Raw genomic sequence first — 23,290 nt, 5'->3', positions numbered from 1 at the left:
ATATCCAAAATTTGATTAGTTGATACCGCGTGATAACGCATGATATACAAAGATCCGTGCAGCCTTTGTCGTTCGATACTTGCTTTTGGCTCCATACTTCTGTGTTAGTGCGTCAGTGGACTAATTTAATAGAGAATTGGGTAGTAGTTGCAACTAGCGCATCGATTTAGAAGGTCGGCTGATTCTGTAAAGTTAAGCTACTGTTTCATTCCTGCTGTCCTAGATCATGATACGTGGGGTAGTGCATGTCAATTGGAAATACGAAGACGATATCAGAAGACTGTGTGTGGACTCATGATCTTGATGCCCAGGGGGCGCGTGACACCATGTCAAGAAACCACAAGGGTTTGTAGAAGATCTTTTCTTTATTGAAGGTAGCAGAATCAGAGGAATTCCATTCAATAGTACCCTGGAATACTACATGTCAGTAGAAACAATCATACCCTACCCGAGTTTCCAAAGACGGCACGCATTCCAGAGAAGGATCAGTTAGGGTATAAAAGCGCCGGGTTGGTCCCCGCTGGACCTTCCGTAGATTGAATTAAGTGCCAACTTAACCCCCGCACTCTCCGACTTCCTTCTTTCCTCTTCCTATGCAGACTTCTTCGTCTATGACGAGTGCGGCCTCGTCGTATTCAACTAGGAAAAACATGATATGAATGTTGTTTTTCTCTCTTGACTTCATTGGCCGCAGGACGCTCTCTGTCTTTCCCTTACTATTTGAGGTTCTCGTCCCCCCGTCCAAGGGTTCTCCATCTTGCATTGAGAAGCATCTTTAATTGGTGGGGGTTTCCTCTAGTCGAGGTCCCCCGGTCAGTTGGCCTTCTTTAATTGACTGACTACTATACAATATTTTTTTTTTGGCACCGGGAGTTTCAAAGAAGACCGAAAGGATATAGAATACAGGGACCATGGCCGCATTCGCATACATTTTTAGATTCATTTGCATATCCATGCTTCTATGTCGTACCCATGCGCTGGCGCTGCGGTCGCAAGACATACTGGCACCCCCTCCAGAAACACCACTCGTACTTGATGCACCAGCCAAATCACCGTCAAGGCAATCGAACCTGCCTCCCTCGGAATTCCCCCCCGAGTCCAGCGAATCTATCGGCCGCACGCTGCAAGATTTGCTTCACGCCTTGAATGTAATGCAGGACACCTACTTTGAACTATGGCAAGGTACTTGGCCCTCTAGTATCGATTGGACTGCTGCCGTGATCGGTACACATCTCTCGGCCTCGGTCGCATCATTGTCTTCTTCCACGGAAGATGTCTCGTCTAGTATTTTCCCAGATACCGATGCCTCAACTGCCAAGCATCGCTCTTTATCCTTCGAGAACCTAATCAACCACTTCTTTGACCAGACCGTAGCATTCTATTTTGGTGAAGATGCCTTTGCAGTCAGAACTCAGGCCTATGACGATATGCTGTGGGTTGTGCTGGGCTGGTTAGAAAACCTCAATCTGCAGGTATTGCACTCCGATTTGCACTTTGTCGGGCCTTCAGGGTCCAATCGAACCAGGAACCACCACTGGCATGGGACTCAGTTCCGTACTCCGGCTGCCCATAGAGCGAGGCTCTTCTATGGACTTGCGTCCGGTGGATGGGACATCTCCCTCTGCGGAGGTGGAATGATTTGGAACCCGCGTCTAACGCCTTATAAAAACGCCATAACGAACGAACTGTATATATCGGCTAGCATTGCGATGTATCTCTATTTCCCGGGTGATGCGATTGACTCACCCTTCGTACCAAACAGTGTTGACGATCAAGTATGGTCGGATGGTTATCCTCACCACCCCGCTCATCTGCAGGCTGCGGTCGAGGGGTACAAATGGCTCAATGCCTCGAATATGACGGGGATTGGGGGTCTTTATGGGGATGGTTTCCATGTCAGTGGGTGGAAGAGCGCAGAAGAGCCCGGCACCCGCAACTGTGACGTCCTAAATAAGATGGTATACACGTATAATCAAGGAGTGATCCTCAGCGGGCTGAGGGGCCTCTGGCTGGCCACTGCTTCATGGCAGTACTTATACGATGGGCATGAACTTGTCCGCAGAGTTATCAACGCTACAGGCTGGCACAATATGAAAAGTCAGGAGTGGGCCGGCCTCGGCCGTGGAGGCGTCTTGGAGGACGCATGCGACTCTGGGGGCGGCTGTTCTCAAGATGGACAAACATTCAAGGGTATATTCTTCAATCATCTCACTGAATTTTGTCGACCTATCCGTCCACAAGAGGAACGCTTCCTGGCGAGTGCGAACCAGACGACGGGGTCGGGCAGCGACTGGGAGTACATCCATGATTGGCATCAGGCACAGTGCCGCAAATATCGGCCTTGGATCGAACACAATGCCGAGGCCGCTTTGATGACTCGAGACAAGGACGGCAAGTTTGGCATGTGGTGGGGCAGGCGATACGGTGAAACTAATCACGCTCTCATCTACGAAAGCCCTCTGCCCCCGGATGCGATTGACTACCGGAACTACGGCGCCCACGCACAAGGCTCTCAGCCACTTCAAGGGACATCCCGTTCATCCGGGGATTCCAGATTTGGAGTGGAGAGACCAATATACCCCGCATATGCACCCGGCCAGACACGTTCGACTGGCGATGCAATTGCTCTTGGGCTGCATCAGACGGATTATAACGACCGAGGCCGCGGGAGGACTGTGGAGACGCAATCTGGAGGTGTAGCTGTCCTGCGAGCCTTGTACCATTGGAAAATGAGTGCATCTCATCCCGATGCTGCCTAAATTTGGGCACTGGATGGGAATCACTGTCGTGTGTTGCGTTGTATAAATTATTTGGGAGCATTCTTACGATTGGCTATGTTTTGGCGTTTGGTCTGAGTTATATGGCCCGGCGTTGATGGAGTTGGCCAGCGTAGCCAATGCAAGGGCTGGGTCTATCGGAAGTGAAAGACCGAACTCGCGGATGCCATGATGATTTCCTTGCTAGTATTGGTCCAATGTATACTTTTTGCATTCTTCCTGTTACATCTTGGACCAGCTTAGGCCACCTGGTCTAGGATCAAGGGAGACCAGAAACCCATTACCTTGCTCATGTAGACCGGTAAAAAGGCTTCTCTTTGATCACCAGGTCTCTTGTCGGACAAACTTTACTCGTATTCCACGCAAGGTAAACGGATCCCCTCCGGTGAAGGCAGTCGGATGATGTATTCAGAACACACGAGCCTGTCCCAACAACCGGGGTCGATGATCGGACATACAGACACATCCCTTCTGCATGTCGGAAGCACATTGGTGTTCCGGAGCAAGGGCCAATGCTGCAGAGTCGTAGTCATTCAATGGGGTAAAAGTACGGGATTTGAACGGGCTATGAAGTGGTACAGCCTTTTAGACATGTATGAACGACCACCTGGGCAGGACATACCTCTGGGTTCCTCCCCTACTTGACGGTCTGTCAATGCAACTCGGCCGAACCCAAAATAGCCCACCTTGAGCGGGCATATTCGCTGGATACTTTCGACAGACATTTCGCTGACCACTCAGCATCCCAAGAAACAGACAGGACATCACACACGCCACACACCTAACTGATCTCGATCGATAAATATCTCACTAAGTACCTACCGACAGGGGAGTACATCGAGTAAGGTATGTAGTCACGATGAAACCAACCTATCAATATTCCCCCCGGTCCCCACTCCAACCACCCTACGATAAACCCTAGCCAACAAAAACATCCGTCGTCGTCCCAGTTCTCCGGAGAACCCATTTTAAGGTGGGAAAATCAGGGAATGGAAATGGAAGGGGAAAGGGGAAAGGGGAAAAATGCCGTGCCAAGGTTTCCCCTAGTTCGGGTTCTTGGGTCCCCAGGCATTCAAATTTTGAAGGTATGGCTTGAAGCCACATGCAACTAGTGCCGGAGCGTTTATCTTGGTTTATTTTTTTTTCTTTTACTTTATTTTATGTTTTCGTATCTTGGGAGATGGGGGCTATGTAGTGATAGGGTTGTAGTGGTTGGGGTTGGGTAGAGAGAGAGAGAGTCAAGTCAAGTCATTCCTTCATTCATCATAGTCATTCATTCATTCATTCAGATAGGAATCTATTCTATATCCATGACTCGGTGAAGAAATCGGTCAAGTGATCAGAATGGTCGAATTCTCCTTCGTCTGCCAGAACAAGAACATCTGATATTAAACTTCCCAGCACGGCAGAGAAATTTGAGAAGGAATAATTCGGGGGGGGGTGAGGGAAATGAGGGTCATGAATGGGAATGGAAGAATGGCCAAATCAGTGTTGATCACTGCTTGCTGATCGACAGTCGGTTTAACATCGTCATTCGGTCAGGGAGGCAATCCATGGATGAACTGCGGAAGTTAAAAAAAAGACCCTATGATAAGACTGGAACTGACGTCGGTCAGGTTATGTTAGGTAGAAATGCGAGTGGGTGGGGAGGGAACAATGGCTCTGTGTGTTCGTTCGTTCCGTATCAGAGCATACTCAGCCTCATCTGGTTGATTTTGGTTTCTTTCTTTCCCTTCTTTTTTTTTTTTTTTACTTTTCTCTGACGTTTACATTCAGTGTACGGATCCTCCGTTGGTTTCGCCTCCTCCGTAAAGTTGCTTTCGGCCGCAACCATAGTGGCGGGAATGATTGATTGATTGATTGATTTTCCCGCAAGATCAGTGGAGTCGGTCACGCGGATGAAGGAACTGCGCGGTACCTTTTTACTTCTGGTTATTTTACTGTATTCGATCGTTAGGCGCAGTACCGTATGGTCAACCCGATTTACTGTACCATGCAATCGATGGAGTTCCATGTTGTTGATGACAGATGACGATGCTGACCATCAAGGTATCCAGTTCGCAAGTATAGCGGAGGAGAGAGGCGAAAGGGGGAAAAAACGAGGGAAACCAGGTACTCGCGTTTTGAGCGGTTAGGTCAAAAAGCGCTTAGGCATTGATCTCTTTTTTTTTTCTTTTTTTTTCATCCTTGACTGTAGTCTGGTTGTATGTACATACTACGTGGAAGGATGACATTAGAATCGCGCTACCAGAAAACCCGCTGTCGCTGTCAAATGGACAACTGTCACTCTGGAGCAATGAATGAAAAGGTCACAAGCACACTCTCACACATACACACATACACACGTCCGCGCGCCGCCCACCCCCCACGGCAAAGTTCAAGTCAAAGTGGACGCATGCGAGCTCAGTTCACGTCGGATGCGGGGGGGGGGGGGGGGGGGCGCTCAAGCAACGCTTGCCACTGGTTCCATGCTACAGTAGCCGTTGATTTTCGGCTGGGTGAATGTTTAGCCTCATGTTGGTTTATACCTTTCGTTGTCCATATTGAAGAGGGCTGAGTACGTAGGTTCGAGGAAAGTGTATCATGAAGAGACCGGGGAGGGAAATATTCAGACCAATTGCTTTCTGTCTTTCGTACTCTACTTGGTTCTTTTTGGTCGGATCGTCGCCGTCCGACGGTATGCGGTGATGCTTGTCAACTGGAGGGGGGCTTCGATACATGCAGCCCTTTTTGCGCCTTGCGGCAATTAAACTTCCAAAGATCGTGGGCGGTCTTTTCTGTGTGATTTTTTTTTTTTTTTTTTTTTTTTTTTTTTTTTTTTTTTTTTTTTTTTTTTTTTTTTTTTTTTTTTTTAATTTTAGTTTTATTTGTTTTTTTTCCAGCGGTCAGATCTTGGGTTCGGTTCGCATCCTGGATGTTATGGTGGTACATAATTAAGGAACTTAGTATGGGGGTGGAGTCTAACTGTTAATCATATTAATATCAATCGGACGTGTTATCGACGGGACGACCTAATTCTGAAAGAACGTGAATGAATCAATGATAGAGGCGACGATCGTAGCGATGCTTTCCTTGCCAGGTTAACACTCTCAAGATAGGTATCTCACTACGTGTACTTCCTTAAGAGAACCCCATATATGGTGTATACTTCTGTAGACCCATAAATAGTCGGGCCCGAGAATAAATAACAGGAAATGGGGCAGTACTTTTGGACACCCGTACAAGATGGTATTGTATTTATGTACTCAGAGTACTACACGTATGTATGTAGCTACCGAGGTCCTACAGAACACACCGGACAGATCCAATCGATAATGTAATGCAATAAGTGAAGGTTAATACTAGTTGATGATAGTGATTATAGCCATATCCATTATGGCCTGTCGAAAAAATTTAGGGGACTTTACTCTGTCTCCCTATGACGTGCTGTGCCGTCATGGGCGTCGAATCCTGCCTGTGTCAAAGACCCGAACCAACTTAACCTCCCGTCGGTGGACTCCGACAAATCAAAGAACCAGTAAGGGGATTCCCTGGTCTCTGCCCCAATTGGGCAAGAATTGGCACAAATTAGAAAAGGAAAAAGAAAAAGAAAAAAGAACCAAAAGTCTTGAACTCACTTAACCTTCGACCTTTGGACTTTTATTAAACCTTACGTGGAAATTTCGGATTCTTCCCCGAAACGTCTAAATTGATCGCATCCATCGTCCTCGGCAATTTAATCCTCATTATTGAATTGAGGGTTTTTTCGCCCACTCTTTTGGGTTGACCGATTCCCTTTTTCGGGGCTTCCTTGTTTTCTTTTGGCCTCTATTTTTTAGCTTGTCGAATGGGAATCGGAGATCTGACTATAGCTACAGGATGCTGCATAAAGATTATCTAGTCCTTACTAGTAGTGATCCCAAGTATAGCCTTAACGGGGTCTGGGATTCTGCAGGTCTCCATCAGTAGTCAGCAGTGACTGTGTTCCATGGATGAAGGATGCTGAGCTAAATTGCAATTGATACTCCGGAGTATGCTCCCCCAAAGGAGAAGAAAAGGGTAAGAGAATAAAAATTTAAAGCAGTAAATACCTTGTATCTGGATTATGATGTCAACTCTTTTAATTTTTCCAAAATCACGATCAGCAACAGCAATCGGACGCATTCTGATTCGGCCTTTCTTTCAATGCACCTGCCCCCCCCCGATGACGATTGGTGTTGGTTGTGGATCGGCATTCCTGCACATCCTTTTCCCGGTTTCACCTTTTTTCCTCCTCTTTTTTCGCCTCCTCTTTTTTCGCGTTTGCTTTTCTGCTTGGTTAGTCGCTCGCGGACACGATCCGCCAGAAAACTTTCGAACCCACGGGAATGGATCGTCCTGCTCTCAGGCCGTTGACTCGTGGACTGAAGGGGAAAGTTCAACGTTGGACTAACAAGCTTAGACCCTCGGCGGTTGACACCTTTACACCATGTGGACACAAGTAGGATCAATCCCGCTATGAGTATCCAGTCGGTGCTGGAGAATTCACGGGGAAAGTTCTACCTCGCTACGTACCTGTGAGTAAAACGGAACGTAAGCTTTTTCGCCTGACGATAACAGAAGATGGATTTCGCCGAAGATGAGGACATGTCCTGCTGGAGGAGTTTCAGCTGATGTTGGGCGATGGGACCGAGTTTCGGACTGCGAATATAGTTTGATATCATAGGTTCTCCTGGAAGTAGGCAGGCTTCCCTGGGAATCCACCGGCAATCCATGTAGTGCATACATCGCCTGCTGGTTTTGAAAGATGGAGAATTATATGCCTTTCGCTTGATCGACATTGCATGACCTTTTCTTTTTTGTCTCCCCCCTGAGACGTTTGATGATTCATGATATTTCCTTTTCCTTGTTTTGCTTCTTCTGCTGCTTGCCTGCTGCATATATCGAAGTTCCCCATACAGTAGACTACGGAAGAGATACACAGAAGTAAAAGTACGTCCCGTGGCGGTATGATCCATCACCTCGGCACATCGGGACGTTCCCAATATCAAGGACCATGGAATGCCCGTCGCTTAGCGATTTGGCTTGAAGACGATCGACTCGTGACAAAGTATAGCGCAATGTAGTCGAGAAATAGTTAACTGTTACCGAGTCAAGTAGTACGACTGTTGATATTAAATGGTACCCATGCCATCAGGTGAGGTCGCAAGCGAACCAAGCAGATTATACCATGGCAGGGGAACAGACAAAGAGTATAGTCATCATGGGTTCCCTGGTGAATCGTTCATCCAATGTGAGGTCTTCCGTTGGAATTTGCTCCTTCCAATCCTTTTTCTTTTTTATTTTCCCAGCTCACGGATCATCATACTGGCGGTGGATGAATGAGGATCAGCCTCGAATTCCACCGATGAGGGGCGCTGGTTGGTTGATATTCGCCCCCCTCAAGGGGACGGGGTTCCCTCAGTGTCGAACCACAGCGAGAAGTGCACCCTCCCAGCAACCAGACTAACGTACACTAAAGGAAACTAAAAATTCCGACTACGAGAAGAACTAAAGGGGGACCGAACCCCTAAAAAGTTCAAGTCAAAATCCCCCCCTCCACCCAACCACGCCATCCCAATCAGGCGCTTCACCGAAACATCATTACTTGAGACTCTGTGCTTCCTCCCAGGTACATACGTACTATGTGCCATACTAAATATCTTAGTGTAGTTTTGTGACCATTACATACCATACCTTCAGGTCACAGAACTGCCTTTGCGATCGTTCCCAGTGGCGGCCACGAGTCTTTTGAGCCACCCAACTTTGTTTCGAAACCCATGTATCAGGAGAAAGGGATCGTATGAATATCAACGTCGTATTATAGAGGTAAAAAGAAGTAAATAAAATAGAATAGAATAAAATAAGAAATAACAAATATTCAATTAAAAAAGAACATGCCCTATGGAAACATTAATAATCTAAAAAAAAAAATAAAAATAAATAGAATTAAGTCGACATATGTACGGAGTTCGTAAAAAAAAAAAAAAAAAAAAAAAAAAAAAAAAAAAAAAAAAAAAAAAAAAAAAAAAAAAAAAAAAAAGAGAGAAAAAAAAAAAAAAAAGAAAGAAGTGGAAAAGAAAAAGTATTACAAGACCCAGCAATCATACTACTCAATACTGCGACGACTTCTTCAGCGTTGTACAGCTCCATCATAGGTACGACCACGATACTTGCTTCTGCCCAACGAATAGGTGTCTCCTGGAAGTACCTCCATAGTATCCGGCTTTAGTCTCTTTCCTTTTCTTTCATAAATTATTACGAGCGGAAAATTCACCACCGCTACTCTGGGCGGATTCTCTCCTTCATTGATTATTATTTGATTTAATTTTTTAATCGACTCCTCTCTACCTGTCTCTCTTATCCTGTCTCTCTGCCTGTGTCTCTCTCTCTCTCACACTCTTTCTCCGCGTAGCTTTTTCTTTTTCTTTTTTTTTTTTGCTTAGTATTTTTTTACCCTCAGACCCTCCCCTCATCCCTCCATCCCTCCCTCTCACATTTCATCATTTTCCCATCCCCTTTTTTCCGTGTTCTTTGTGATTGTGTTTGATTGTTACCAGAACCCACTCTCTACACTATACCCGAACGGCTTTCTTTCCCACTGCTGTTAGTCTGCCCGTTTTCGGATCATTCGACGAGTTCATCTCCTTCGTCCTTTTCCCTTTCTCTTTATTTTTTTCTTTTTTATTCCTCTGAATTCCTTCCCCCAGTCCATCGCCGACCATAGCACAGGAGGATTATAGGGAAACTGAAGAAACATCAAGGGGAAACCCAAAGGAAAAGAAGTGAAGAAAAAGAAAATAAAAATTTAAAGCACCAGAGAGCAATTCAATCCACCGGGAGCATTCTTGAATTGCTTTGGCCGGAGTATCGGTTGCCTTCCCAACTTTCGCTTAACCGACGCGATTTCACCCCCCCGAACTCTTTGACCCTCTCTGCTCTCCTCCTCTCCTCTATTCATTATCTCTGTCCTCACCCCTGGATTGTGCCTGAGCATCGTTGCTGCTTGTGGCTTCTCTCGCGCTATTTCCCCCCGCCCCAGTTTTCTATCGCTGTATTCGGGATTTAGCGTTTCCGATACCCATTCTGGAGACTCCTCCTCGTTCCAACGCCGTCGATTATCGCCAAGCTACCTCCAGCGGAAACACAGATTCTCTATCTGGGGTTAATCGCTAGAGGTAGTCCGACCAGCTGCGATTGAATTTGCAACTAATTGTGCTGGAAACCGAAATCCACTCTGGAGACGTGGAAACCCGCCACATCAACCACACTTTCGTACCTCCCAAATTCGTCAAGGGAAAAAGCCACCACCCAGCCCTAGACGCCCTTAAATTCCATCACAACGCCACCAGGGTCAGAAAGAAAATCATGGCGTCAACTTCCGATGTGCACGGTTCCTCTCCCGTTCCGACGATGCCCCAACCAAATGACAACGGCCGCGCACACATGTCCTCCCTTTCCTCATCGTCTTCTATCTCCGACGCAGAAACCGAACGCCGCGGTCGTTCTGAACGTCCACGTATGGCCAGTCGGAAACCCAGTGCCTCCATACTAGTTCCACGAGACCATCCTGAAATTGAAATTGAAGAAGAAGAATTTCCCCCGGATGACGCACGTGCGATGAGTCCCCGACGTAACTCTGCTGATCTGGAGCGGCTGGGAAAGGAGGCCAGGCAGACCTTGCAGGAGTGAGTGTCTACATTGCGATCCAACACTTGTTTTGCTACTTGATACGTTGGCTGACAATGGTTTTAGACAAGCAAAGGCGCTGCAGTCGTCCCTTCAAGCACTCGCCGAACGTATTGAAGCAGTGAAATCGGACCACGACAAACTCGAAAGTGAAAACAAATTCTTGCAGGACTACATTGGTGGATTGACCCGAAACATGACCAAGAGTGAAATGACGAGATCCAGCACCAAGGTCAGAAAGTCGCAAAAATAGACGCGACGCCCTTCAACATCCCGGTCGGTAGAGCCCATGGGCACGGCTGGCGATGTCTCCGCTTGTATAGCGAAAACCAAAGAACTGTACGAGATACGTCTCCACCATGGTTCGATTGTACATTTCGGCAACTACGCATATCACATTTTTTGGGTCTCCCTTGGCGACACGTTCTTTGGACTGGTTGTCGGAGCACCATCCATTCTGCGGACGATCACACACCGCACTATAATACGTATCAACATTACGAGAGGAATCGATTTTTGACTGCATGTCGTGCGGCGGGGTCGGAATGGCAACGGCGCATATCCGGGAGCCACTCGTGCTACATTTGGCGTCAAACGAATGTCATTTGTCACCAGTTCATATTCTGATTTGCTACTTCCGTAGCGGACGTATCGCACGATGGTTTCGCCACAGTCGACTGCACCAAACTACCCTTACCACTCTTGGCCAATAACTCGTGGTAGAATTCGGCCTTTTCCCTCGATCGACGCATGGAGATTGCCACAGTGTTTTACTACAGCGAAAATCGAATAACATGGTTTGCTCCTGTGACATCATTGCACACCGGTGTATCGGTTAGGAGCGTGCTACTTCGGCTTGGCGACGATCAATGCTGGATCCCGTTCACACCGATCTTCGTATCGACCAGATGACGTCTTGCGTGATGGAGCACTATGGTCTCTCTCCTGTGCCGACTGGGCCCATCTTCAACTGTCCATATTGACTTGATTCTACTTCTGTCTTACCTTTTTTTTTTTTTTTTCAACCTCCTTTACTTTTCTTCTTTCTGCGGTTTTCTTATATTGTCATACCGGGAGGCAATCTGTACTTGTGGCATACATAGCACGCTCGGCGTTCGGAAATTACTGGGGATTACCTATTAGACTTGTTTGATTGATTCGACAGGAAACCGCACTGGGCGCATTTGTTCTCATGGTCTGCAAAAAGGCGAGGCGGGGAGAGTAAAGCATTTTCACGGAGCAGCCCGTTGTTTTGTTTGTTTTCTATTTCAACATCATGATTATCGTGTACATTGGGATCGTCCCGGTCTGACGATTCGGCTTGATATTGTTTGGCTTTGAAGACATTTGCTTAACATACCCAGAAGCGAGCGGTTTGATTGAATACAGAGATATTGATATACTGTTTTTCCGTTTCTTGTAATTCAAGCGTCCGTTGTACGGGGCTAGTCGCTGATACCAGGCTAGTCCCCTTCCACCAACACCCAGCCTAACACCTAACACCAGATCTAACCTTACCACGGCCGTATGTCCGAGGAAGTTGGATTGTCAAGAAAAAGCCTCAAAACGCCACCATCATCTCAATCTCAACCACCTGCCTAACCACTCCGTCCCTAGTCCTAGACTATACTAGCACCATCTCAGCCACACCCATAATAGATATCTCCATAAACCGAGCCTCCCACATCCCCCATACAATAACATAGTCTCAAAAAAAAACGAACAGAAAAGAAAAGAAAAGAAAAGAAAAGAAAAACACATCAATCCCAAGCTCCCCCAAGCCCTCACCTCACGCACATGACATCATAAAATCTACACATCCCGGAATATCATCCCCAACCCAAACGCCCCAGACCCAAAGGAAATCTAATAAAGATCAAATGAAAAATAATAATAACATTAAATAAACCTACCCGTAAATAATAAAACCCAATCTTATAGTTAAGAACAGATACTGATACATCATACCCCTTCTACTATTCCCTGTCGATCTCCCAGCAAAACAAAAGGATAATTAAGGAAGAGGGTTCCCGCGCGCCGCATACGTCATGTTTCGGGTGTGAGGCTGAGCTGTGTTATGATCTTTCTTTTATTTATTTGTTTATTTTTTGGGGCCCTTCATTTTTCTTCGACCGTGGCTGGGGAGTAGGGGCTGAGTAATTGATTCATGTGGGAGATTTGGATTGTGGGTTTCTGTAGATGGATGTTTGTTGTTTTTTTTGGGGGGAGGATTGGTGTGGGTAGGGGGGCGCTTATGTTTTGTGTTTTGTCTCTTTACTCCGTGTATAGGTCTGTATATGTAGGTTATTGGTATAGTAGGTTATGATGGGTGGGCTTTTTGTGTCATGCTTCTGCTTTTGTGTTTGTTTCGTCAAGGTCTATCTTATGTGTCAGTTTGGACGGAGCGTTTAGGCGTGTTTGCCTCTTTATTTGCTTTTTGAGGGGGAAGAGGACGTTTGTATGGCGTGCTTGTTGCATGGATCTGCCTTAAGACTCTTAGGATGTATAGGAAATCGGATGTGTAGAATGGTACTTTTTCTCAACTGATATCACACCGCTACCAGAACCAGTGCCCAGTACAAAATGCATCCTTACACCATCACTCTACACAAAAGACCGCTAAGTTTGAACTTTCGGATTTCTTTGTTACCACTGCTGCTGGACTTTAGATCTAAATTCGAGCTCAGGCGGACAATCAAACGCCATGGGTGGCACGAAAGCAACCAAGACAATATTCAGGTAATAGTCCAGGTCTTGCGAGGGGAAATGATTTGACTGATGTTTGTAGGGGGTACGAGTCTGTAACAGGGAAAGGTATTCTTTGGGTAGTTGAGGCAATAGGCAAAAAATTTAAAAGGGAAATAAGGTAAAAATCAAGCGAGAAACGAAAAGTTGAATCACAGATGGAGAACCGGTGCACGGGCAGAAGCCAATCACGCCCCAAAGTGAGCTGCGTTAGAGAAAGAAAGCAGGGGACCCAAAGAGCATTAAGAAACCGAATCTCCATCTGCGGGCCGTGGCGCCAAAAAGCTTCCACCTTGCCCTAGATTGTATGATACGAAAACGTCAAAGGCGCCTTGTTCCCTTTCCCTCTTCAACACTCTAGCTCTTTCGCGTGAATCAACAGTGCCGTCGTCCGAGTGCTCCATCCATGATCGGACGCGAGTCCTTCATCTCTCCTTTACTCGGCGGCGGGCTTCTCGCCCTCAGCAGCGGGGGCCTCCTCCTTCTTCTCAGCGGAGGCGTTCTCAGCAGCGGGCTCGGCCTCAGACGAGGTCCAGAGAGTCTACTCGGTGTTAGTAAAGGTTGGCGGAATCGTGGTGTGTGCATTTCATCTTACCAGGTTGTCTCTGAGAAGCTGCATGATCAGGGTGGAGTCCTTGTAGCTCTCCTCGCTCAGGGTATCAAGCTCTGCGACGAACGTTAGCGAGCTGTCCGCTTCCATAATCCGGTCAAGTCGGCTGAAACATACCAGCAATGGCATCATCGAAAGCAAGCTTGGCCAGGTGGCAAGCCTGGTCAGGGGAGTTCAGGATCTCGTAGTAGAAGACGGAGAAGTTAAGAGCCAGACCCAGACGGATGGGGTGGGTAGGAGCAAGGTCGGTCTGAGCGACTTCAGTGGCGGCCTTGTAGGCCTCGAGAGAGGCGTCAGCAGCGCCTGTACGACGATCACCGGTGGCGAACTCGGCAAGATAACGGTGGTAGTCACCCTTCCTGTTGTTGGAAAGAACGCGATTAGAATCTTACCAATCGCATTGACGTAGGATGACAACAACATACATCTTGTGGTAGAAGACCTTAGACTCGCCGCTCTGGGCAGAGGGGATCAGGTGCTTGTCGAGAACCTCGAGGATATCATCACAGATCTTGGCGAGCTCAGACTCGATCTTCTGACGGTACTCCTTAATGAGGGTAACCTGGGACTCGTTGCCCTTGGACTCTTCTTTTTGCTCAATAGAGGTGACGATTCTCCAGGAAGCACGGCGGGCACCAATGACGTTCTTGTAGGCGACAGACAGGAGATTGCGCTCCTCAACAGTAAGCTCTACATCGGCAGAGGCGACAACCTTCATGTTCTCGACCATCTCTGAACAATCTGTCAATACCGAAAGATTGATATCGACGAAACCAAGATAAACCGACCTTCGTAGCGCTCGGCCTGCTCGGCAAGCTTGGCCAGATAAACAGCATCTTCGTGACCCATTGTGATAGGTTTCTGGTCGATTGTTAGTGGATACGCTTCAAAATTCGAGCACAGCAATGTAGGGGCCAAAAGCAGCGGGAATAGCGAGTATGAAATGGGGCCGAAGTCATGAATGACATGAGGGGCAAACAGGTAGTCACAGGATAAATGACGAGGCTGAGATAGTCAAGTGGCCCGAAGAACACGAATTCTAGATCCCTCCGTCGTCATCTTTCTTTCCTTCTAATACCCCCAACAAAAAGAAAGCATGCGAAGGTTGAATGGAAAAATAATTTCATGCATTTTTCCAAACCAGGAAAAACTAGTATTCAACTCCAGTATGAAATCAACGCAACTGGGGACGGTCGGGAATTGTTGAAAGTGGGCGTCGCACCGCTGGTCCTCCAGTCGGCTAGCCGTTGACTTGCGTCGCGAATGGGCGATTCCAGAGCGGTAGTCTAAACGGAGATCATGACAACGAGAGCGACGACAACCAGCAAGCAATTCACCCCGTAAACACCACACACACACGTGTGTTATAGCCCAAATAACCCTTCGTTGTATGATTTCCAGACGGTTTGCGATGATGACGACCCAGATGATTGATGGTGATGGTTGATATGGGGAGAAACAGGGAAAAGGAGGGGGAAAACAGTGGAAGATGACAGAAATGGAATGTTCTCACCTGATAAGTCGGGGGATTTATTTAGGGGTTGGTAGATGGAAATTAGAAATTTTTTGGGAGGTTGAGAAAATGAGGAAGAGTTTTATAACGGGGGAGGGTTAAGCGTTAGTTGCAGGAATAAAAAGTAATGACAAAAGTCGGAGAGGAAGAAGAGAGAGAGAGACCAAGAGGGGGGAAAGAAGTGGGAGGGGAAAGTAAACGGAAGGGGGGAGTTGGCGGCGGAGACCTAGAGAAGTCAATCACTGAGTGCCAGCGTCTGGCTCAACGCTTCAATAATGGGGGGGGGGGAACGTCGTCGACACCTGAGGAATACAATACACCCGGACTCGACGGCCGAATCATCCAGAATTGACTGTCTTTTTATACGTTTCAATTCGTTTTCCGATTACCTTGCATTGCTCGAAATTCCTTTTCTATCTTTTAAATTGTTTGATACTATTCTGGTATTATTTTATTATAGTTGTTATATCCAATCCCTTTCCCTTTTTTGTCTTTTTCCCTTTTTCTGTGTCTTGTTTTTGGTAAAATAGATTGCTTCATCTTCCCTTTTTTTCCCCCCGTTCTACAATAGCAGATGATTAGCCGCAGACTCCCTTTTTCCTCGCCCACACTCACTCCTGACGCCTTTCTCTTCGTTCAGACAACCCGTCGTTTGTGTGGTTCGGTGGGCCTCTCAGCGTCATCCCTATTTCCCTCTCCGCCAATCGTCCCGCCCGCACCAGAGATCCCAGTATGGGTCGTTTCTTCCTTGTATCCTAGTGATTTGCCATTATTGAATGAGCCTCGCAGCTAGTGGTCCTAGTCCAATGGTCACCTCCTCCATAGGCCCATATCCAAGCGCCATAGTCCCCTTTGAAGAAATGAGATGTCACCTATTATAATTGTGTTCAACTGTGATTAATGAACGAATCCTAACTACTCCCACTGCCCCGGAGCAAATACGATACCACGGATTTGGTTCGGGTGTCGGAGATAACTTCAATCGATAAGGGAGAGAAAGCTCCAGGAAGGTTTCCAGTTGTTTGCTCTGGAACGGAGGATTACTGATGTTTTTTTCTTTTCTCTTTCTCTCTCGCTTCTAGGCCCAACATCTAGAATGAATCCATCCCTGTTTCTAGAACTTCGGACAGGGAGGGAAAAATGTGATACTAATTAATACACTTGTTGCGTGCGGTATTAATAGAAACATTCAATAATTTTAATTTCCCGCCCGTGAGCAAAGTAGGAGTACTCCGTACTAGTAAGTAGTAGGGGATTCCACAACAACAAAATGAATAACAACATCACTCACCTGACCCGCTGACTCACCCGCGTTGCCAACAGGCCACCATATCACATGACCCGCCGCGAACCCGAGTGTCGTCATTGGGTCTCGACCTCAGCTCCGTCTGACAAGCCAGAACAGCAGGAACGTACCATTGCAACCAATCACTCACCACCAGGTACTTTAGAACCTTAGTTACTCCTCCCCTCATTCCTCCTTCTCATTCTTCTCTTCCTCACACACACTCTCTCTTAAACCTCCCTTTCAACAAATTGCATCACATCCCACACCTTACCCTCCGCCTCTCTACAATCACCATGCTCCGTCAATCCATCAGGCCTCTCACCACCGTCAACCGTGCCGTCGTCTCCCGGTCATTCTCAGCTCTTGCCCCCAGGATGGCCGCAGGTGATACCGGTGCTCCCCGTCCCGGCGGTTCTGCGCAAGCGTATGTCGCTCTTGATACCCCCCTGTTATTTTGAGCCGATGAAAGAGGTCATCATCCGGCCGTAGGATGATGACATCATCGCTAGTGAATAGGACAACGGCACTAATGCATGCATCCAGCGACCAATTCACCAAGCGCGAAGCCGCCCAGGAGAACCTCTACATCCACGAGAAGGAGCGTGAGAAGTATGTATCCATCTTTCCTTCTCTTGTTTCCCCCTGGACCGTTTCCATTGGTTAAATTCTGTCTTGTCATGGCACGGTCCGAAATTCCCCGGTTGCAAACGAATGCTGACTTGTCTCTGTAGGCTTTTAGCCCTCCGCAACAAGGTCAGGGAACAGCGCAAGCACCTCGACGAGTTGGATAAGCACATGTATGTCTTCTCTGATCCGCAAAATGGGTACTTTGCACCTGGATCGTGGCTAACTTATTTTTCTTTGCGATTGTAGTGAGGAGTTGACCAAGAACCAGGGCGGTGAACAGAACTAGGTCCTTGGTTTAACTCAGATGACGCAGTTTCTTTAGCTCACAGGTTCCCATCACAGTAGCATATTATACATGATTTAGTTTCCCGCGATGTAATCTACACTCTCCCTCCTATTTTGATCTCCCTTGTGAGTTTTAGAGATACAATAGTTGGCACACTGCCAAGCCATGGATGCGTATAATTGTCATTAGCCCATTGTTAAACTGCCAACAATAGCCTGAACATTAAAAGGGAAAAAAACACACAGCTCCAACCCAGCACAAGTACATTATATTCTCCGGATCAATGATAACGATCGCCGCATGTTTCCTCGTATAACTAAACCCATGATTCCGAAAGTTTTTTTATCTCTCCATTACCGCCGTCCCATGTAAGAACGGTAGAAATCATCAGCCGCAGTCGAATTGCCCATGCCGGAGCTGCTGAAGCCATAGCCAAACCGGGAAGACAGAGACTGCCCAGCCTTCTGGGCTGCGCTGACCTTAGTTTGGAGTTCGGATGTGCCTTGGTCGATAACCTGTAGTTGTGACAGATGGGAATTGAGAATGCGTACGATTTGAGAGATCTGGCAGAACTGTTAGTGGTGCTATCATGCAATCTGTCGCAAAGGCTGTACTAACCGGTTCATCTGCCTTGTTGGTCTTGCTGAGTGTCGCAGAGGCACCGTTGACCTCCTCGATCATGCTGGTCAGATCCTTGCCCATCTCGTCCAGGCGCTCTGAAAGCTTCTCGGCCAGCTTGTAACTATGAATGTGTCAGTACGTGCCATCTCGGCAGAAAACAGCTTATGAAATTAGGGAAATACGTACGTCCTCTCACGTTCCTGGTCAGGTCCCTGCAAGGATTCACCAGGCCCCACTTGCTTCGACATCATTTCATCAACTTCACGTTCATACCGATCCAGCCACGAACCCAGTTCCTCCTGTTGTCCCTCAACGGAAGCAAGCTGGCGCTCGACCTCTTGAGTCGCACGCTCCGCATCAACCGTGCTACCGTACAGCTTCTGCACCTTAGTGCCATTCTCAACAAGCATCCGGTCCCATTCGGCGACCTTCTCCGCCTGCTCTTTGAAGTCCTTCTGATACTTAGTCAGATCAGTAGCCCAACGGGTGATAATCTCATCCATGGTCTTATTTTTCAGGCGAGACTGAGCCGGGGGAGTAGGACCAGCAGTCGACGCGCCAAGCGCGGCGCCCCCGGTTGCCGTGTTGCTTGTCGTAGTGGTGCCTGTTGTGCCAGTAGTGGTCGATGTCGCCGGCACGGAGGGTGTGGTGAACGATGGCTTAGAGGCATCTGTGGCTGTAGTGGGGGTTGCGGAAGTGGTTGAGGGTTGTGAAGGTGCGGTGGTCCCAGCAGGCTTGTTCCCGAACAATCCACCAGTGGGTGCCGCGGGTTGGGCAGCAGGGGCTGCGGTAGCAGTAGTGCTCGGTGCAGTCGTTCCTGTAGACTTAGGGGCCCCAAGCGCAGAGAACATGCCACCGCTAGGAGCAGCTGCAGGAGTTGTTGATGGAGTTGCGGAAGAGGTTGTACCACCAATGGCAGGGAATAGGGATTTTTGTGGAGTAGCAGATGATGCGGCTGGAGTCGTAGAGGGCTGTGCGCTAGCATTTGTGGTACCCAGAGAGAAAGCAGGCTTTGCCGTGGAATCCGTTCCAGCAGCTGGCTTCTGGAAAAGAGAAGGTGTCTGAGTGCTCGTCGTACCTCCGGCGGAAGGGGTTGGGGCAGCGCCAAATAATGGCTTGGGGGCAGTATCAGCACTGGTGGTCGGAGTTGTTGATTCCGCCGGTTTGTTAGCGTTTCCAAATAGATTACCTCCCGCGGATGCTGCTGGGGTCGAGCCAAACAAGGGCTTCTGTTGTGTATTTTGTGTGTTCGATCCGAAAAGACCGCCGCCGTTCGACTGAGTCTGCGTCTGCGTCTGCGAAGCTCCTCCAAACAATGGGTTGGTGGAGGGTGCGGTTGCGGTAGTAGGGGTGGTGGATGAAGAGCTAGTTGTGTTCGCGCTTCCAAACAGACCACCTGGCTTCTGTGCTGTCTGCCCGAAAAGCGACTGAGGCTGGCCAGTAGCACCTCCCTGGGGGGGAGGACCAGCAGGAGTTGTGGACGCGGTGTTGCCGAAGATCGAACCTCCTGACTGTCCGGGGGTGGAAGTTGCGTTGCCAAATAGGCCGCCTGCGGGCTTTGCGGCGTTTCCAAAGAGACCCCCGGCAGGTGTCTGTCCGGAGCTGGGCGTTTCGTTCGACTTTGGAGTTTGGGATCCACTGCCAAATAGTGAAGTTGCCTGAGTGGTACCCGCGGGTTTATTCTGAGTACCGAAACTGAACGCAGAAGTACCGCTGCTGGGTGTAGCAGCGCTACCACTGGCACCACCAAACAGCGTAGACCCTTGGCCACCAGTCGCAGAACTTGTGCCAAACAATGAAGGTGAGGAGCTGCCGCTTGTTGATGCTCCTACATTTCCAAAGAGACTACCCGGACTCGATCCAGTATTTGAATTGCCAGCAGTCCCAAAAAGACTTTTCCCAGAGCCCCCGTTGGAGGCTGGAGCACCGAATGAAAAAGACATGGCGTTGGATTGTGAAGGTATCAACAGGGCTACCCTGGAGTGGAAAAAATAGATATGACACGCAATCAGTCAATTAATCCTAGGGCAATGAAAAAGCTAAGAAACAGATAATTGAAGGTAACTCACTGCGCCCAGGAACGATGAGCCCTGAAAGATAAATCGGCAGGTGAATGGCTCTTGGTATGGGATTGGCGCAGTCCAACAGCCAAATCAATTAATTATTCACCCGAAGCTGAGAGATTCTCTGGAGGAACCGCGCTTGGCTCGGCTGGGCGACTATCTCGACACCTTAGGCACTATCATGTCTCCTGCACTGCCTCAGGCATATGTTCGAGACTCGCATGGAACCAGTTATTCTAACCATAGGGGAGCAGCGACAACATCACCACCTGTTCACTGCAACCTTAAATACTCCTTATACCACTCCAATTTTCCCGTCCCATAAATTATTGTCACCTGTCTACATGTGTCTTTTTGGAAAGTAAACCTACTCTAATGTCCGAAAGGCCATCCCGCCCATCCAGTTCGCACTTGGAGCCCCCAAGCAAAAGCGTAGAGTTGGTGGACTCCGGGGCACGAGACTCCGGTATGGTACATACCGAAACGCTCGAGTTGGTCCAGTTTATTTATCGCTGACAACATTACTTCAACAGCTACAAATAGTGACGATGATCATTTCTCAGACGCCAGCGAAGGCCATGAACGTGCCCATTCGCGCTCGGCGTCCGGTCGCACATCTCCTGTTCCACTGACTCGGGTAGAGAAGGTTGACGATAGTCCTTCGCACGGCGACATTCCTGGTACTCGAGCATACGAGCTAAGGGAGCATGATGCAGTTCCTGATGAGATTGAGGTTATTCCGGAAGGGTCGCGCAGTCGAAGCTCCTCGACAGTGGGGCGACCACAGCGCCCTTTGACGCCGGAAGGTTCACCAATTCCCCGGACAATAGTTGAGAAAGTCGATGCGGACGAACCAAGTCATGGAGAGATACCTGGAACCGAGGCGTATGAAAAGCGCAAGGCTGATGCGGTTCCCGATATTGTGACGACAGCCTCGGATTTGGACACGAAGTCACTGTCGCACAGCCCGGAATTAAATGAGCGGGGTCTTAACGAGGGAATCTCTACGGATGCTGATGTCCCCGAAACAGTCCTCCAAAGAGTAGATACTTTACCGAATGAGGATACAGAGTCAAATCCACGAGCACACCAAAGGCGGCCAAGTGATGCATTGCCCGACGTGACGGAAACTGTTCCAGATGGCCCAGGTAAAATCTCTTGCTCTCCATGATAGTGTGGGTTTAAAATGGACGATTGACCAATGCAGATGCACTGTCACCGTTGCAAGATAGCCCCCCGCATCAGAGTCATGACGAGCAGGAAACACCTGTGACCGGCGACGATGGGGCAAACCCGGCGGCTGCAGATGATTTTGATGATTTTGCGGAGGAACAAGACATGGGAGAGGATGACTTCGGCGATTTCGACGATTTCGATGAGGATTTCCAAGAGCCCGGTACAGAGGTTGCTGATGAGGAACTCGTGGTCCAAACACCTCAACATACACCTACAGTTGTAAGTAACTCCAGCACCTATGATATTCCGTTACCCCTGGAGGGCAGTTATGCTGACAATACCCGGTAGCCACCTCTTGCAGATTTCGATTCCTGCCAATCACTTTCCGATGTTTTTGCTGCCCTTGACGAACCTCTGGACCGTCTCTTTCCCGCTGCTAAGGAAGTTTCATCACTCCCTCCCATAGAGCCACTCCAAAACAACTCAGCCATCTTCAACACTGAACGCTCTTTATCATTGTGGTCTCAGCTTGTTGCACCTCCACCACTACAGCCCCAAAATTGGGTGAAATCTCGGATCCGTCGTCTCTTCCTGGTGTCGCTAGGAGTACCTGTCGATCTCGACGAGATCTTACCAGCTTCGAAACAAAAGAAACTTGTTTTGCCATCAATCAATCCTGGTGGCCCCGACGCTACTTCGGGTACCCGTTCCCGTTCGGGAAGCCAAGTCAGAAAAGACGACGTTCAGAGTGGCGCCAACAGTCCGTCGACGTCTGGCCCACCACGGAATAGGGCTTCATGGCGGCGCGAACCGTCTCCACCACCCAAACTAGACCTCTCAGCTGTCCGACGCCTATGCTCCACGACAGACGCGGCCCTAGACGGACTCACGGACGGCGAATTACAGGGCCACGTAAATGAGCTTGAAAACGTTACACTCCGCGCCAGCTCTGTCCTCGAATACTGGCTGAAACGACGAGACGGCCTAGTAAGTGAGAAAGAAGCATTCGAAGGCGTGATTGAGAACCTTGTCAATCACGCTAGGCGTGTGAGAAAATAATGTATAGCATAATGAATCTCCTTTCCCCTTCTCTTCCGCTATCAATCCCCCTGTCACCCCTCGCTGTCTCGACTTGCCCTATCTGATTTTGGATCTGAGATCCCCCTTCTCTTCATTACTTTATTAATACCTCTTGTTTCGGTGGGGTCTGGACCTTGCTATCCGTTCTTTCACTCTAGATATGATCCCCGTTAGAATGAGATTATAATCTCTGTTAGATAGAATAGGTTAGCTAGGATAGGTAGCCTGAGATCTATAATATACAATCCCGATCTATATACCTTGCGTCACATCGCTAGTTTCAACCCTATATAATATAGATTCGCTCCATTAGTTTGGAGTGGACCTGGCCCTGTAATGTGTGTATATATATCTAATGTACACAGGGCATGGATTACGCCGTGTCAATTATTCTACTAGTTTAATGAACCTAGTCTACTTCTCTTAACACTACAAAGACATGTTCGCATGACATTCAATTAATCTTTCCCCTTCTGTCGTCTTCGTATACTGTACATAGCACGCCAAGTTAAGAATATGCACATGGTATCTGCATATATTCTGAGCTAAGAGATCGTATGGAGATAAAAATGAACCAATCCAAAATTCCACACGCAGTCCCATGCAGTGATTGAATCAAGAGTGCAAGACAGAAAGGAGATAGAAAGGGCGGTGAGAAAAAACAACAAAGACAAGAGCAAGCTGGGTATCGTACGCAAAACAAAAGCGCCTGACTTATTCGACAAAAGGAAATCGCAGATCTCAAGTATGCAAAGAACACGCAAGGTAGGAAGTAGAACAAATGAACATAGGTCATCAGTCATGCAGGAGTTCTCCTT

General features: G+C 48.1%; 7 protein-coding genes across 7 annotated transcripts; 4 read left to right on the top strand and 3 right to left on the bottom strand.

Annotated features, from left to right (window-relative positions):
* Positions 1-911: 911 nt before the first annotated feature.
* BDV37DRAFT_268712 (putative glycosyl hydrolase) lies at positions 912-2,759 on the top strand (the record flags this gene model as incomplete). Its single annotated transcript, XM_032084227.1, has 1 exon — positions 912-2,759. One exon carries the CDS (start codon positions 912-914, stop codon positions 2,757-2,759), a length of 1,848 nt encoding a protein of 615 aa, XP_031945255.1.
* Positions 2,760-6,628: 3,869 nt separating this feature from the next.
* On the bottom strand, positions 6,629-7,859 carry BDV37DRAFT_205403 (uncharacterized protein). Its single transcript, XM_032079909.1, has 2 exons — positions 7,311-7,859; positions 6,629-7,184 (listed from the first exon to the last, which is right to left on the bottom strand). Exons 1-2 carry the CDS (start codon positions 7,751-7,753, stop codon positions 6,860-6,862), a joined length of 768 nt encoding a protein of 255 aa, XP_031945254.1. The 5' UTR covers positions 7,754-7,859; the 3' UTR covers positions 6,629-6,859.
* Positions 7,860-10,142: 2,283 nt separating this feature from the next.
* Positions 10,143-10,716, top strand: BDV37DRAFT_279310 (short coiled-coil protein; the record flags this gene model as incomplete). Its single annotated transcript, XM_032086308.1, has 2 exons — positions 10,143-10,462; positions 10,530-10,716. 2 exons carry the CDS (start codon positions 10,143-10,145, stop codon positions 10,714-10,716), a joined length of 507 nt encoding a protein of 168 aa, XP_031945253.1.
* Positions 10,717-13,644: 2,928 nt separating this feature from the next.
* Positions 13,645-14,667, bottom strand: artA (14-3-3 adaptor artA; the record flags this gene model as incomplete). Its single annotated transcript, XM_032084226.1, has 5 exons — positions 13,645-13,749; positions 13,804-13,874; positions 13,936-14,177; positions 14,244-14,550; positions 14,607-14,667. The coding sequence occupies 5 exons, from the start codon at positions 14,665-14,667 to the stop codon at positions 13,645-13,647; spliced, it is 786 nt and encodes a 261-aa protein (XP_031945252.1).
* Positions 14,668-16,912: 2,245 nt separating this feature from the next.
* BDV37DRAFT_279308 (uncharacterized protein) lies at positions 16,913-17,532 on the top strand (the record flags this gene model as incomplete). Its single annotated transcript, XM_032086307.1, has 4 exons — positions 16,913-17,043; positions 17,163-17,228; positions 17,351-17,416; positions 17,493-17,532. The coding sequence occupies 4 exons, from the start codon at positions 16,913-16,915 to the stop codon at positions 17,530-17,532; spliced, it is 303 nt and encodes a 100-aa protein (XP_031945251.1).
* A 118-nt stretch (positions 17,533-17,650) lies between these two features.
* On the bottom strand, positions 17,651-20,809 carry BDV37DRAFT_205342 (putative nucleoporin Nsp1). The gene is made up of 4 exons (XM_032079908.1): positions 20,223-20,809; positions 18,340-20,130; positions 18,151-18,274; positions 17,651-18,095 (listed from the first exon to the last, which is right to left on the bottom strand). Exons 2-4 carry the CDS (start codon positions 20,094-20,096, stop codon positions 17,886-17,888), a joined length of 2,091 nt encoding a protein of 696 aa, XP_031945250.1. The 5' UTR covers positions 20,097-20,130; positions 20,223-20,809; the 3' UTR covers positions 17,651-17,885.
* BDV37DRAFT_279306 (DUF5102 domain-containing protein) lies at positions 20,592-22,451 on the top strand (the record flags this gene model as incomplete). The annotated part of the gene is made up of 4 exons (XM_032086306.1): positions 20,592-20,682; positions 20,750-21,364; positions 21,424-21,671; positions 21,741-22,451. The coding sequence occupies 4 exons, from the start codon at positions 20,592-20,594 to the stop codon at positions 22,449-22,451; spliced, it is 1,665 nt and encodes a 554-aa protein (XP_031945249.1).
* Between the last annotated feature and the right edge of the window lie 839 nt (positions 22,452-23,290).

The sequence above is a fragment of the Aspergillus pseudonomiae genome (genome assembly GCF_009193645.1).
Source record: "Aspergillus pseudonomiae strain CBS 119388 unplaced genomic scaffold BDV37scaffold_8, whole genome shotgun sequence".
Lineage (NCBI taxonomy): Eukaryota > Fungi > Ascomycota > Eurotiomycetes > Eurotiales > Aspergillaceae > Aspergillus > Aspergillus pseudonomiae.
Note: the sequence above shows the minus strand (reverse complement) of the source record. Positions and strands in the feature narration are given on the sequence as shown.